Here is a 14895-nt window from a genome sequence, read left to right as displayed (position 1 = left end):
TTTTTGTAATTGTTCAATAAATACACAAGATAAATCAATATTCACAGTGAAACCTGTTTACAGTAGATGCTAATTTATGGGATAATATTTAAAGATTGTTTAGTTTAAATGAATTTTTGTGTACGTGTGATTAAACATTAATTTCCAATTTCAAAATGTTAACCTACACCAGTCCATTAACAGTCATTCCAGAGATAAAAACTCGGGAAAGAGCAGAACACATCGATTATTATTCCGCACCTTTCTAATGATAATGTGTTTATATTCAGCGGTCATTAAACTGTCACCTCACATGAAATATGAGCCATAATATCACAGTGTGAACCGGATGTTGTTGAGTGGGAGGGCTTTTATTCTGTATCGCCTGCGGGCGGAAGCGGAAGTGCAGTGATGTGTCGGTGGTGTTGCAGCGATGATGGCGGACACTAGCGCACTGTATGAGTCGGTGGTGTGTGTGAAGCCAGAGGTTCATGTTTACCGAATCCCACCTAGAAGCTCCAACCGCGGATACCGGTGAGACCCCGCAACAGTCCGCGGCACTACTTTAACTAGTTTAATCACGAGTTAAACACTGATCATGTGACACTGGTCTCACTTCGAGTTCCTACCTCGATAAACACACGCATTATAAATCCGGTGTGTGATGAGTTGGTGTTTGTTATTCGTCGATCACGTGATCAGATCAATAATGCGTCAGAACAACTGCTGTCAACAACAGAAACTTGAATATTAATAAGTTTCGTCACAGTACTGTATCAAACACTGATATAGGAGAATAAACGCCATGTTTGTGTGCAGCTGAATTATTATATGGTTATTGACGTGCTTAAAGATGTTATGAAAGAGAAGTTGTGCTCGAGTTTTCTTCTCTATTGTGAGTGAAACTTCTCAGGAACAAGAATACATGTAGGCGGGGCTTGATTGTGTCTGTGGGAATTGATTGGCTGGTTGGATGGTTGTGGTTTGCTATTGGCTGATCTCATGTGAGTGACAGGTTATAGCCCCGCCCTCGTCATCAGAGAAGAGAAGCCTCAAGAGGAACTTATTCTGATTCAAGGTTATTAAAGTGATATTGATATAGAATATAAGATAACCAGGAACATCAATTTAACACACTAATAAATCGTTTAGAACAAAAGCTGCAGTGTTAATGGTGAGTTTAATGGTGAATAAGTTAGTGATAATGTACATAATGGTTGTTATCTCAGAATAAACCCGACAGGGTGATCAGATCTTCATCAGCCAGAAGGGGTTTATTCTGAGATAACACACATCACACATCACACACACACACACACACACACACACCTGAAGGGGGTTTATTCTGAGATAACACACATCACACATCACACACACACACACACACACACACACACACACCTGAAGGGGGTTTATTCTGAGATAACAACCGGCTGGATGTACATTATCGGCTTATTACACGGACACTTGTACATCAGTAAATAATTAGACACGAAATATTGATCTGAATTTAAATATGTTATCAGCTCTTTAAATGCAGAGCTTCTGAGAGAGCAGTTTCAGCGGTAGAGATACGGTATACAGTCATAACACTTATTACACAGCATTTCACCACATTAATAATTATGGAGATTAGAGATATTGATTTCATATTAAACTGTTTTAAAATCGTTCCTGTTTGTATTTTATAATCCAACAGTGAACAAAACAATAGTCACAAAATGGCCGCCGCTGCGTTTGTGTGAAACGAGAGAGCAAGTTATTCGCTATAAAACCCGCCTTGCACTACATTATCCCTTACATAACATACAGTGCGATTGACCAATCAGAATCAAGTATTCCACAGAGCCGTGTAATGTTGTTTAATGTTGTTTCAGGGCCGCGGACTGGAAGCTGGACGAGCCGGCGTGGACCGGACGCATGAAGATCACAGCTAAAGGAACAGCAGTCTTCATCAAACTAGAGGACAAAAACACAGGTGCAAACACACACACACACACACTCACTCACTCACTCACACACACACACACACACACTCACTCACACACTCACTCACACACACTCACTCACACACGTGTGTGTCATGTGATCAGGTGAGCTGTTCGCTCAGGCTCCGGTGGATCAGTATCCGGGCAGTGCAGTCGAGGCCGTCACCGACTCCAGCCGATACTTCGTCGTCAGGATCGAGGATGGAAACGGTGTGTGTGAAGAACATGCATAAATGTCTATAATGAACATTCTCCATGTGATGATAAACGAGTGTGTTTTGTGACTCCCAGGGCGTCACGCATTCATCGGCCTCGGTTTCGCCGACCGCGGGGATTCCTTCGATTTCAACGTGGCGCTTCAGGATCATTTCAAGTGAGTTGTTCAGTCTGACCTTTGACCTCTGATGTCACGAGTCGTCTCTGATGTCATTGACCTGTCTCTGATGTCACGAGTCGCCTCTGATGTCACGAGTCGTCTCTGATGTCATTGACCCGTCTCTGATGTCACGAGTCGTCTCTGATGTCACGACCCGTCTCTGATGTCATTGACCCGTCTCTGATGTCATTGACCCGTCTCTGATGTCATGACCCGTCTCTGATGTCATTGACCCGTCTCTCTCACAGGTGGGTGAAACAGGAAAGTGAGTTTGCCCGACAGGAAGCCACGCAGGATTCGGTGCCGAAGCTGGACTTGGGCTTCAAAGAGGGTCAGACCATCAAGATCAACATTGGGGTGAGCGAAGCCGTCGAGATCGTGGCGTAATCCGATCCAGACTTGCGACAGAAGCCCCGCCCCCTGCATCACACAGCAGAAATGCCACCAAAATTCAAGAAATGGGGCAAAAAAATGGATATGGCTGGATAACCAAGAGCGCTATTTTCCTGGTTTGAATGTGATACAGATTTTATACAACAGTTCATATTAGTTGACTCAGAATATTGTCTGTTTTTGCTCTATTTAAAGGGATACTTCACCTCTGGAAAGATGAATGTGTATTTAAAATAGATCATTTATGTAGAAGAAATGTGAAGAAATTTTTGAATTTGGAGCTTTCTAGACTGAGAAAAGCCAGAAAATGTATTTTTGGCTTATGTGGATGAAAGACAACAACTAGAATGCACCTGCTTTGCTGCTCTACGAGGCCACTCCCAAGCCACGCCTCCCGGTTAGAGAGCGCAGTTGAAAACAACAAGGCTAGGCTACTAGTGAGTCTCTGTGACGAGTCTGCCCGGGATATCGAGATCGCCCAAAATGTCTGGGATTCGGTTTTGCGTTCTACAGTCGCCATTCATCATGTTTACTGTGGCGAGCAGGACGAGACTGAGGGGCGCGGGAGAACAGGACGAGGCTGAGGGGCGCGGGAGAACGGCGAGCAGGACGAGACTGAGGGGCGCGGGAGAACGGCGAGCAGGACGAGACTGAGGGGCGCGGGAGAACGGCGAGCAGGACGAGACTGAGGGGCGCGGGAGAACAGGACGAGACTGAGGGGAGCGGGAGAACGGCGAGCAGGACGAGACTGAGGGGCGCGGGAGAACGGCGAGCAGGACGAGACTGAGGGGCGCGGGAGAACGGCGAGCAGGACGAGACTGAGGGGCGCGGGAGAACGGCGAGCAGGACGAGACTGAGGGGCGCGGGAGAACGGCGAGCAGGACGAGGCTGAGGGGCGCGGGAGAACGGCGAGCAGGACGAGACTGAGGGGCGCGGGAGAACGGCGAGCAGGACGAGACTGAGGGGCGCGGGAGAACGGCGAGCAGGACGAGACTGAGGGGCGCGGGAGAACGGCGAGCAGGACGAGGCTGAGGGGCGCGGGAGAACGGCACGAGGCCGGTGGCGTGATTACTGAGACGCGCCGGTCTCGTATCTCTCACGGAGGAGCGGGAATTTTCTTAGCAATGTTAAAACGCACCTCAACCGATCACTTGTTTAGCGTTCATGTAAACATTACATTCAGATTCACCAATCGGAATGAATTCAGTTAGACTGAAACAAAAGGTGTGCATGTGAACAGTGAATGGCGACTGCAGAAAGCAAAAGCCGAATCCCAGACATTTTGGACGATCTCGACGGCCGGACATGTCCAGGAAAAAGAGGATGGTAACCCCTACTACTCAGCTTTCTCCTACTACTCAGCTTTCTCCTACTACTCAGCTTTCTCCACAGAACAAGAGCCTGCTAGCTTAGCTTCCAAAGAAAGACGGCTGATACTGTGTACATTCTGTGAGTGAGATCCCTCTATGGGCGGGTTGAACACATGCGGGACAGCTCCTCCTACTGGCTGTAGTCTTTAGCCTCTGGCCAGAAAATCCTCCGATGACGCAAAATTACGATTTTTGCGTCATCGGAGGATTTTTTCCAGACAAAAAATACATAAATCTCTTGTCTCAGGGGCATATGAGGGTGGAAAGCACGGTAATTCGAAAATACTACAGGTTTTCTACTAATACAAAGCTTAATGCTAAATCCTGAAGTATCCCTTTAACCAACAAAATAGTTCCAAACAAACACACAGTAGAACTATTGTGAGTCTTCGTTACTGAATGAATGAATCTAATGAACAGTTCAATGACTCGCTCGTCAGTTGCTAAATCAGCTGTTTTAAACTAATCGTTTGAGTGAATGATTCAGTTACTCGCCTGGTAAGACTATGATTTGCCGCTACCTACTGGTGGTTTTAGAATAATGCGTGTTATTAGTGGTAGATAGAATACATTTATAAACAGACTATTAATGGTGAAATATGAGATAACTTTGTTAAATATATCAGAGATAATAAAGTAAAAAATAAATAGTCACAGTCACATTGCATATAATGTTTTTGTCATTTTCTCGTTGGGAGTGAATGGCCCACAGACAGACAGACAGACAGTTAGATAGACAGACAGATAGACAGACAGTCAGACAGACAGGTGTTGACTTCTGTCCCTCTCTCTCTCTCTCTCTCTCTCTCTCTCTCAGAACATAAAGAAGAAAGAGTCGAGTGGGCCTGTGAAGTCTCGAGCGGTGGGTGGTTTGCTTCCTCCTCCTCCCGGTGTGAAGGCCAGCGCTCTCGTTCCTCCACTCGCAGTTCCGCAGACGATACCTGTCGCTCCTCCCAGCACAGGTGAGACACTCAGATCCGGTGTATTTATAACAGTCCTCTGTGGGTGTGGCTAATATATCTCCTCCCCTTTTAGTGACGCTGTTGGACATTGGAGACTCCGCCCCTGCCATGGCCACGCCCTCTCAGGACCTGTGGGGGGATTTCACTGCGGCAGGACCTGGGTCTGTGTGACTATCTATCTATCTAACTGTCTGTCTATCGGTCTGTCTATCTGTCTAACTGTCTGTCTATCGGTCTGTCTATCTGTCTAACTGTCTGTCTATCGGTCTGTCTATCTATCTAACTGTCTGTCTATCGGTCTGTCTATCTATCTAACTGTCTGTCTGTCTAGCTAACTACCTGTCTATCTAACTGTCTGTCTGTCTGGCTATCTAACTGTCTTGTCTGTCTGTCTATCTATCTATCTAACTGTCTTTCTGTCTATCTAACTGTCTATCTGTCTGTCTAGCTAACTACCTGTCTATCTAATTACCTGTCTATCTAACTGTCTATCTAACTGTCTATCTAACTGTCTATCTAACTGTCTATCTAACTGTCTATCTAACTGTCTATCTAACTGTCTATCTAACTGTCTATCTAACTGTCTAGCTAACTGTCTAGCTAACTGCCTGTCTAGCTAACTGCCTGTCTAGCTAACTGCCTGTCTATCTATCTAGCTATCTAACTGTCTATCTATCTATCTATCTATCTATCTATCTATCTATCTATCTATCTATCTATCTATCTAACTGTTTTTCCTGTAACTGTCTAGCTGTCTGTTTAATTAACTACCTGTCTAGCTAACTACCTGTCTCTCTAACTGCCTGTCTAGCTATCTAGCTATCTAACTATCTATCTATCTAACTGTCTATCTATCTATCTATCTATCTATCTATCTATCTATCTATCTAACTGTTTTTCCTGTAACTGTCTAGCTAACTACCTGTCTAGCTAACTACCTGTCTAGCTAACTACCTGTCTAGCTAACTACCTGTCTATCTATCTAACTGTCTATCTAACTGTCTATCTATCTAACTGTCTGTCTATCTAACTGTCTGTCTATCTAACTGTCTGTCTATCTAACTGTCTATCTAGCTAACTACCTGTCTAGCTAACTACCTGTCTAGCTAACTACCTGTCTAGCTAACTACCTGTCTAGCTAACTGCCTGTCTATCCATCTATCTATCTAACTATCTATCTATCTATCTAACTGTCTATCTATCTATCTATCTATCTAACTGTCTTTCTGTCTATCTAACTGTCTGTCTATCTAACTGTCTATCTAGCTAACTACCTGTCTATCTAACTGCCTATCTATCTATCTATCTATCTATCTATCTATCTAACTGTCTATCTATCTATCTAACTGTTTATCTATCTATCTATCTGTCTTTCTGTCTATCTATCTAACTATCTATCTATCTAACTGTCTGTCTATCTATCTATCTATCTATCTATCTGTCTATCTATCTATCTATCTATCTAACTGTCTTTCTGTCTATCTAACTGTCTATCTGTCTGTCTAGCTAACTACCTGTCTAGCTAACTACCTGTCTATCTAACTGCCTGTCTATCTATCTATCTGCCTGTCTATCTATCTATCTAACTGTCTTGTCTATCTATCTATCTATCTGTCTATCTATCTAACTGTCTATCTGTCTGTCTAGCTAACTACCTGTCTGTCTGTCTATCTATATGTCTGTCTGTCTGTCTATCTAACTGTCTGTCTGTCTGGCTATCTAACTGTCTTGTCTATCTATCTATCTATCTAACTGTCTTGTCTATCTATCTATCTATCTTTCTAACTGTCTTTCTGTCTATCTAACTGTCTATCTGTCTGTCTAGCTAACTACCTGTCTAGCTAACTACCTGTCTAGCTAACTACCTGTCTAGCTAACTACCTGTCTATGTAACTGCCTGTCTATCTATCTAACTGTCTGTCATTGTATCTGTCTATCCATCTAACTGTCTGTCTATCTGACTGTTTTATTTTATTTTATTTATTTTATTTATTTATATTTGCACAGAAGAAAAAAAACAATAATAATAATAACAAAACATAAAATATATAAACAAATATGATCAATTTAATGATGTGCAGGAAGAGGCAAAAAACCCCAACTGGGCTTATTTAACGCCTCCACCTATAGACATAATTACAATAAAATCAAAACAAAAAACAAAAACATTATACTACATAAAAGTAACAACAAACTAGTGAAATGCATATATCCATAACACACACACAAAACACACATGCACATACATGTATACATACACATAATATCAACAAATTTTAATGACAATTACAGTAATAAAAATAATAAACAAAAAATATGATCAAAACATAAAAATAAAATAATTTCTATATTAAAAATTTAGAACAGCAGTTAAATGGGCTTTTAAATATCCTTTGTAACATTTTAATGAGGAGGAGTTTATTGCTAAGTGGGAAAAAGTGTTCCATAATTTGGTACCCCTAAATCTGATAGTAAATTGACCTCTGCACGTAAGAAACTTTGGAAGATGAAGATCTAAGGATTGACGAGTTGAATAAGAGTGAACCTGTGAGTTAAATTTAAAATAAGTCTTAAAGTATTCTGGGAAATTTTCATAATTAGAATATACCTTATAAATGAAAACACATATTTGAGTGATATTAATATCATACACAGTAAGTATCTGAAGATTCTGAAATAGAGGCACAGATGAAGAATGTGACTCAGATCGGGTTGCAATCCTGACAAAACGTTTCTGAAGAACCAAAATTCTATGAAGTGTAGAAGGAAAAGTGCTTGCCCAAACTATATTACAATATGAAAGATATGGATAAATTAAACTGTAATGGAGTGTAAGAAGACAATTTGTAGTAATAAGATTGCTAATCCTCCTAATTATACCAATAGATTTATTTATTTTCTTGCTAACCCAGTCAATTTGTGTCTTCCAATTCAAGTTCTCATCGACAAAAATTCCGAGGAATCTTGTTGTTGAAACTTGGGATATCTCCACAGTCTCCATTGTGACTTTTGAGAGGTCCTTAGAATAAGATTTTTTTCCACAAAAAATTATATAATTAGATTTTTTTGTATTCAACGATAACTTATTTAATCTGAACCATGTAGCATATGCAGTTAAACCAGTATTTACATTTTTAATCAGAAAATTAAAATTTGAATGAGAATAAACTAAAGTTGTGTCATCTGCAAACATTATTGGAAAAAGAATATTTGACACATTTGATAAATCATTAATATAAATAAGAAATAATAATGGTCCAAGAATGGACCCCTGGGGGACTCCACAAAGTAGTCTGGCTTTGTTGGAATAGCATCCATTAATACAAACAAACTGTTGTCTGTTTGAAATATAGTTTTTTAACCATTCAAACGTAACACCATGAAAACCATATTTTTGCTATTTTTTCAATAGAATATGATAGTTGACTGTATCAAAAGCTTTTGAGAAGTCAACGAATATACTACAGGTAAATTCATTATTTTCTAATGCAGAGGAAACTTTGTCAATCAAATGAAGCAAGGTCATAGATGTGGAATGACTTTTCCTAAAGCCATACTGATGTTTATAAAGAATTAAATTAGAATCAAGATGGAATAAGATCCTTTTATATATAACTTTTTCTAATATTTTTGAAAAACAAGGCAATATGGATATGGGTCTATAATTATTGAAACAACAAGGGTCATCTGTTTTAAACCGTTAATAACTTTGGCAACTTTTAAATCCTCTGGTACAACTCCTGTTTTCAGAGAAAGTGAAAAAATGAAAACCAGTGGCTGCAAAATAAACTGCTTGATCTGTTTGACAAGGAATGAAGAAATGTTATCATGACCGGTTGAAGATGTTTTCAATTCATCAATAATATCACTTATTTCTTGAACATCAGGAGGCTGAAAAAAAGAAATAGGAGGATAATTCTTATAATAAAATCTAGTAGATTACCATTACAAGCAGGAACTTTACTGGCTAATTCCTGTCTGTCTATCTAACTGTCTGTCTGTCTGTCTATCTAACTGTCTGTCTGTCTGTCTATCTAACTGTCTGTCTGTCTATCTAACTGTCTGTCTAACTATCTAACTGTCTTTCTATCTAACTGTCTGTCTTTCTATCTAACTGTCTGTCTGTCTATCTAACTGTCTGTCTGTCTATCTAACTGTCTTTCTATCTAACTGTCTGTCTGTCTATCTAACTGTCTGTCTAACTATCTAACTGTCTGTCTGTCTAACTATCTAACTGTCTGTCTAACTATCTAACTGTCTTTCTATCTAACTGTCTGTCTTTCTATCTAACTGTCTGTCTGTCTATCTAACTGTCTGTCTGTCTATCTAACTGCCTGTCTAACTATCTAACTGTCTGTCTGTCTATCTAACTGTCTGTCTAACTATCTAACTGTCTTTCTATCTAACTGTCTGTCTGTCTATCTAACTGTCTGTCTGTCTATCTAACTGTCTGTCTGTCTATCTAACTGCCTGTCTAACTATCTAACTGTCTGTCTGTCTATCTAACTGTCTGTCTGTCTATCTAACTGTCTGTCTGTCTATCTAACTGCCTGTCTAACTATCTAACTTTCTTTCTATCTAACTGTCTGTCTGTCTATCTAACTGCCTGTCTAACTATCTAACTTTCTTTCTATCTAACTGTCTGTCTGTCTATCTAACTGTCTGTCTAACTATCTAACTGTCTTTCTATCTAAATGTCTTTCTGTCTATCTAACTGTCTGTCTGTCTATCTAACTGTCTGTCTAACTATCTAACTGTCTTTCTATCTAACTGTCTGTCTGTCTATCTAACTGTCTGTCTGTCTATCTAACTGTCTGTCTGTCTATCTAACTGCCTGTCTAACTATCTAACTGTCTGTCTGTCTATCTAACTGCCTGTCTAACTATCTAACTGTCTTTCTATCTAACTGTCTGTCTGTCTATCTAACTGTCTGTCTAACTATCTAACTGTCTTTCTATCTAACTGTCTGTCTGTCTATCTAACTGTCTGTCTGTCTATCTAACTGTCTGTCTGTCTATCTAACTGCCTGTCTAACTATCTAACTGTCTGTCTGTCTATCTAACTGTCTGTCTGTCTATCTAACTGTCTGTCTGTCTATCTAACTGTCTGTCTAACTATCTAACTGTCTTTCTATCTAACTGTCTGTCTGTCTATCTAACTGTCTGTCTGTCTATCTAACTGTCTGTCTAACTATCTAACTGTCTTTCTATCTAACTCTGTCTGTCTGTCTGTCTGTCTATCTAACTGTCTGTCTGTCTATCTAACTGTCTTTCTATCTAACTGTCTGTCTTTCTATCTAACTGTCTGTCTGTCTATCTAACTGTCTGTCTGTCTATCTAACTGCCTGTCTAACTATCTAACTGTCTTTCTATCTAACTAACTGTCTTTCTATCTAACTGTCTTTCTATCTAACTGTCTGTCTGTCTATCTAACTGTCTTTCTATCTAACTAACTGTCTTTCTATCTAACTGTCTGTCTGTCTATCTAACTGCCTGTCTGTCTATCTAACTGTCTGTCTATCTGTCTATCTAACTGCCTGTCTAACTATCTAACTGTCTTTCTATCTAACTGTCTGTCTGTCTATCTAACTGTCTGTCTGTCTGTCTATCTAACTGTCTGTCTGTCTATCTAACTGTCTGTCTTTCTATCTAACTGTCTGTCTGTCTATCTAACTCTGTCTGTCTATCTAACTGTCTGTCTAACTATCTAACTGTCTTTCTATCTAACTGTCTGTCTGTCTGTCTATCTAACTATCTAACTGTCTTTCTATCTGTCTGTCTATCTAACTGTCTGTCTGTCTGTCTATCTAACTGTCTGTCTGTCTATCTAACTGTCTGTCTAACTATCTAACTGTCTTTCTATCTAACTGTCTGTCTGTCTATCTAACTCTGTCTGTCTATCTAACTGTCTGTCTAACTATCTAACTGTCTTTCTATCTAACTGTCTGTCTGTCTATCTAACTGTCTGTCTGTCTATCTAACTGTCTATCTAACTGCCTGTCTAACTATCTAACTGTCTATCTAACTGTCTGTCTGTCTGTCTATCTAACTGTCTGTCTGTCTATCTAACTGTCTGTCTGTCTATCTAACTGTCTGTCTGTCTGTCTATCTAACTATCTAACTGTCTTTCTATCTGTCTGTCTGTCTATCTAACTGTCTGTCTGTCTATCTAACTGTCTGTCTGTCTATCTAACTGCCTGTCTAACTATCTAACTGTCTTTCTATCTAACTGTCTGTCTGTCTATCTAACTGTCTAACTATCTAACTGTCTTTCTATCTAAATGTCTTTCTGTCTATCTAACTGTCTGTCTGTCTATCTAACTGTCTGTCTGTCTATCTAACTGTCTGTCTAACTATCTAACTGTCTTTCTATCTAACTGTCTATCTGTCTATCTAACTGTCTTTCTATCTAACTGTCTGTCTGTCTATCTAACTGTCTTTCTATCTAACTAACTGTCTTTCTATCTGTCTGTCTGTCTATCTAACTGTCTGTCTGTCTATCTAACTGCCTGTCTAACTATCTAACTGTCTTTCTATCTATCTGTCTGTCTATCTAACTGTCTGTCTGTCTATCTAACTGTCTGTCTAACTATCTAACTGTCTTTCTATCTAACTGTCTGTCTGTCTAACTGTGTGTCTGTCTATTATAACTGTCTGTCTAACTATCTAACTGTCTTTCTATCTAACTGTCTGTCTGTCTATCTAACTGCCTGTCTAACTATCTAACTGTCTTTCTATCTTTCTATCTAACTGTCTGTCTGTCTATCTAACTGTCTGTCTGTCTATCTAACTGTCTGTCTAACTATCTAACTGTCTTTCTATCTAACTGTCTGTCTGTCTATCTAACTGTCTGTCTGTCTATCTAACTGTCTGTCTAACTATCTAACTGTCTTTCTATCTAACTGTCTGTCTTTCTATCTAACTGTCTGTCTGTCTATCTAACTGTCTGTCTGTCTATCTAACTGCCTGTCTAACTATCTAACTGTCTTTCTATCTAACTGTCTGTCTGTCTATCTAACTGTCTGTCTAACTATCTAACTGTCTTTCTATCTAACTGTCTGTCTGTCTATCTAACTGTCTGTCTGTCTATCTAACTGCCTGTCTAACTATCTAACTGTCTTTCTATCTAACTGTCTGTCTGTCTATCTAACTGTCTGTCTGTCTATCTAACTGTCTGTCTAACTATCTAACTGTCTTTCTATCTAACTGTCTGTCTGTCTATCTAACTGTCTGTCTAACTATCTAACTGTCTTTCTATCTATCTGTCTGTCTATCTAACTGTCTGTCTGTCTATCTAACTGTCTGTCTAACTATCTAACTGTCTTTCTATCTAACTGTCTGTCTGTCTGTCTGTCTAACTGTCTGTCTGTCTATCTAACTGTCTGTCTAACTATCTAACTGTCTTTCTATCTAACTGTCTGTCTATCTAACTGTCTGTCTGTCTATCTAACTGCCTGTCTAACTATCTAACTGTCTTTCTATCTAACTAACTGTCTTTCTATCTAACTGTCTGTCTGTCTATCTAACTGTCTGTCTGTCTATCTAACTGTCTGTCTAACTATCTAACTGTCTTTCTATCTAACTGTCTGTCTAACTATCTAACTGTCTTTCTATCTAACTGTCTGTCTGTCTATCTAACTGTCTGTCTGTCTATCTAACTGTCTGTCTATCTAACTGCCTGTCTAACTATCTAACTGTCTTTCTATCTAACTGTCTTTCTATCTAACTGTCTGTCTATCTAACTGTCTGTCTATCTATCTAACTGTCTTTCTATCTAACTGTCTGTCTGTCTATATCTATCTAACTGTCTAGCTAACTACCTGTCTATCTAACTGTCTGTCTGTCTATCTGTCTGTCTAACTATGATTAACTGCCTGTCTAACTGTCTTTCTATCTAACTGTCTAACTGTCTGTCTGTCTATCTAACTGTCTGTCTGTCTATCTGTCTGTCTAACTATGATTAACTGCCTGTCTAACTGTCTTTCTATCTAACTGTCTAACTGTCTGTCTGTCTATCTAACTGTCTGTCTGTCTATCTAACTGTCTTTCTATCTAACTGTATGTCTATCTCTATCTGTCTATCTATCTATCCATCTAACTGTCTATCTCTATCTGTCTATCTATCTATCCATCTAACTGTCTGTCTATCCATATAAATGTCTATCTATCTGTCTGTCTGTCTGTCTGTCTAACTGCCTGTCTAACTATCTAAATGTCTATCTATTTGTCTGTCTGTCTGTCTTTCTGCTGTCTGTCTGTCTGTCTGTCTATCTGTGACTGTCTGTCTGTCTGTCTGTCTGTCTGTCTGTCTGTTTGTCTGTCTGTCTGTCTGCCTGCAGGTGTCTCACTCTCTGATGTGTGTTCGACAGGTCCACGCAGGACACGCGGTCGGAATGGGTGCAGTTCTAGCATCTTTGGAAAGGGATCGTGAGAATGTGATGACACATGGACGCTGTTTTTCCACGGATATTTTCTATGCAATCGGCGTGCGGTCGCTGATATTCGCTGCATTCCAGCCGCTGCCGAGTTTGAAACACGTTTCTCGTTAGTTATTCACACATGGCTTCAGTTAATGTGATGAATGTCAGTATCATGTCTCGTTTTCCGCTGTCTTGGCTTGATGTTAAAGCTGAAGTGTGTCATAATAACTGTTTTCGAACAGGTTTCCTGATTACTCGCCCCCATCAGCCATTGGTCGTTAATCAGGTGTCCCCGCCCATAAACTCGCATCATTGGCTGAGCCAGAAGTTGATAGGACAAAGCAATAAAGAGAGTCACAGTGTTTACAGGAAGTTCATGAAGTAGTGACTTCCTCATAGTGACTCGGCATTAGTCTGTTTGTATTTGAGGATCCAAACGAATGACACACTTCAGCTTTAAAGCCTTCGATCTGTTTAGTTGGTTGTCGGTGAGATTTTCTTTCTTTTAGGTTCATGTGTTTTATATGTGCGTCATGTGATCTGCCTGACTCAAATTGCTATTTTCACTCGGATCAGGATTTGAAGAGCTTATTTTATGTTTATAAGCAGATGATTTTTCATCTTATACATTTTAAACTAACCCCAGACTTTATTCGCTTTATTTCCTGGTGACTACAGATTTATTCTTGATATTGTCAGTAATTATAAAAGTCTGAACCTTTCCTTCAAGTGCCTTTATGAAACGCATGTAGAATGTACAAATGATGGTTTATATATGAATAAACCGTTTCCTGATATACAGTGTCATATTTTTTTTACGGTAATACTGAATGTGCTGATTCCTCAAACTTAATAATACAAAATAAGTGACGCCCTCAAGTAAAAATCAATAGTTATAATTAATTATCAAACTATCTGTATGATATATGCTAATTTACATAGATAGATAAATATGAGTGTGATGGTTTCCATAGTTATTGTTTTGTTGTAGTTTCAGGTGTGTGAATGAGAGCTGCTGATTCGCTAGGTGAGTTTGTACGTAAGTTGTCTACTCTATTAAATATGAATTAATCTGAATAGATTTGAATTAATGTATCGAGTCAGATGTCTTTATATTCATCTGTTCGTGTTGGTAAGTGTCATTTTACACACAGAACGATCTGCATACAGTCCTTTTCTGTATGTAAAATCAGCAGTGATTCGGGGTCTTTTATGTGCGCGGGAAGTGAGTGTGACCCCGGAAAGAGTCCAGACTGAGCATCACACATAAACACAAACACATTACCACACAAACACTTTCATTCCGAGTTTAAAGCGCTTTTAATGTGGATTTAATGCAGTTTTACCGGTAAGATCACGCGCGATTCTCTCCGTGTTCGTGCGATTGGTGTTGAACGCGTTCGCGAAT

General features: G+C 39.5%; 1 protein-coding gene across 3 annotated transcripts; it reads left to right on the top strand.

The window, feature by feature from the left end:
* Positions 1-353: 353 nt before the first annotated feature.
* necap2 (NECAP endocytosis associated 2) lies at positions 354-14284 on the top strand. Of its 3 annotated transcripts, none has more exons than XM_082138772.1 (8): positions 354-513; positions 1857-1957; positions 2073-2177; positions 2259-2340; positions 2592-2700; positions 4924-5068; positions 5142-5229; positions 13437-14284. In XM_082138772.1, the coding sequence occupies exons 1-8, from the start codon at positions 413-415 to the stop codon at positions 13474-13476; spliced, it is 771 nt and encodes a 256-aa protein (XP_081994898.1). In that variant the 5' UTR covers positions 354-412; the 3' UTR covers positions 13477-14284. The 3 variants fall into 3 exon arrangements, with proteins under 3 accessions (XP_081994898.1, XP_081994900.1, XP_081994899.1); XM_082138774.1 differs by lacking the exon at positions 13437-14284 and adding an exon at positions 6031-7234 and having other exon boundaries at positions 5142-5257; XM_082138773.1 differs by lacking the exon at positions 13437-14284 and adding an exon at positions 5880-7234 and having other exon boundaries at positions 5142-5261.
* The last annotated feature ends 611 nt before the right edge of the window (positions 14285-14895 follow it).

The sequence above is a fragment of the Leuciscus leuciscus genome (assembly GCF_965113295.1).
Source record: "Leuciscus leuciscus genome assembly, chromosome: 15".
Taxonomy (NCBI): domain Eukaryota; kingdom Metazoa; phylum Chordata; class Actinopteri; order Cypriniformes; family Leuciscidae; genus Leuciscus; species Leuciscus leuciscus.
The sequence above is the reverse complement of the archived record's forward strand: the minus strand, read 5'-3'. Positions and strand labels throughout refer to the sequence as shown.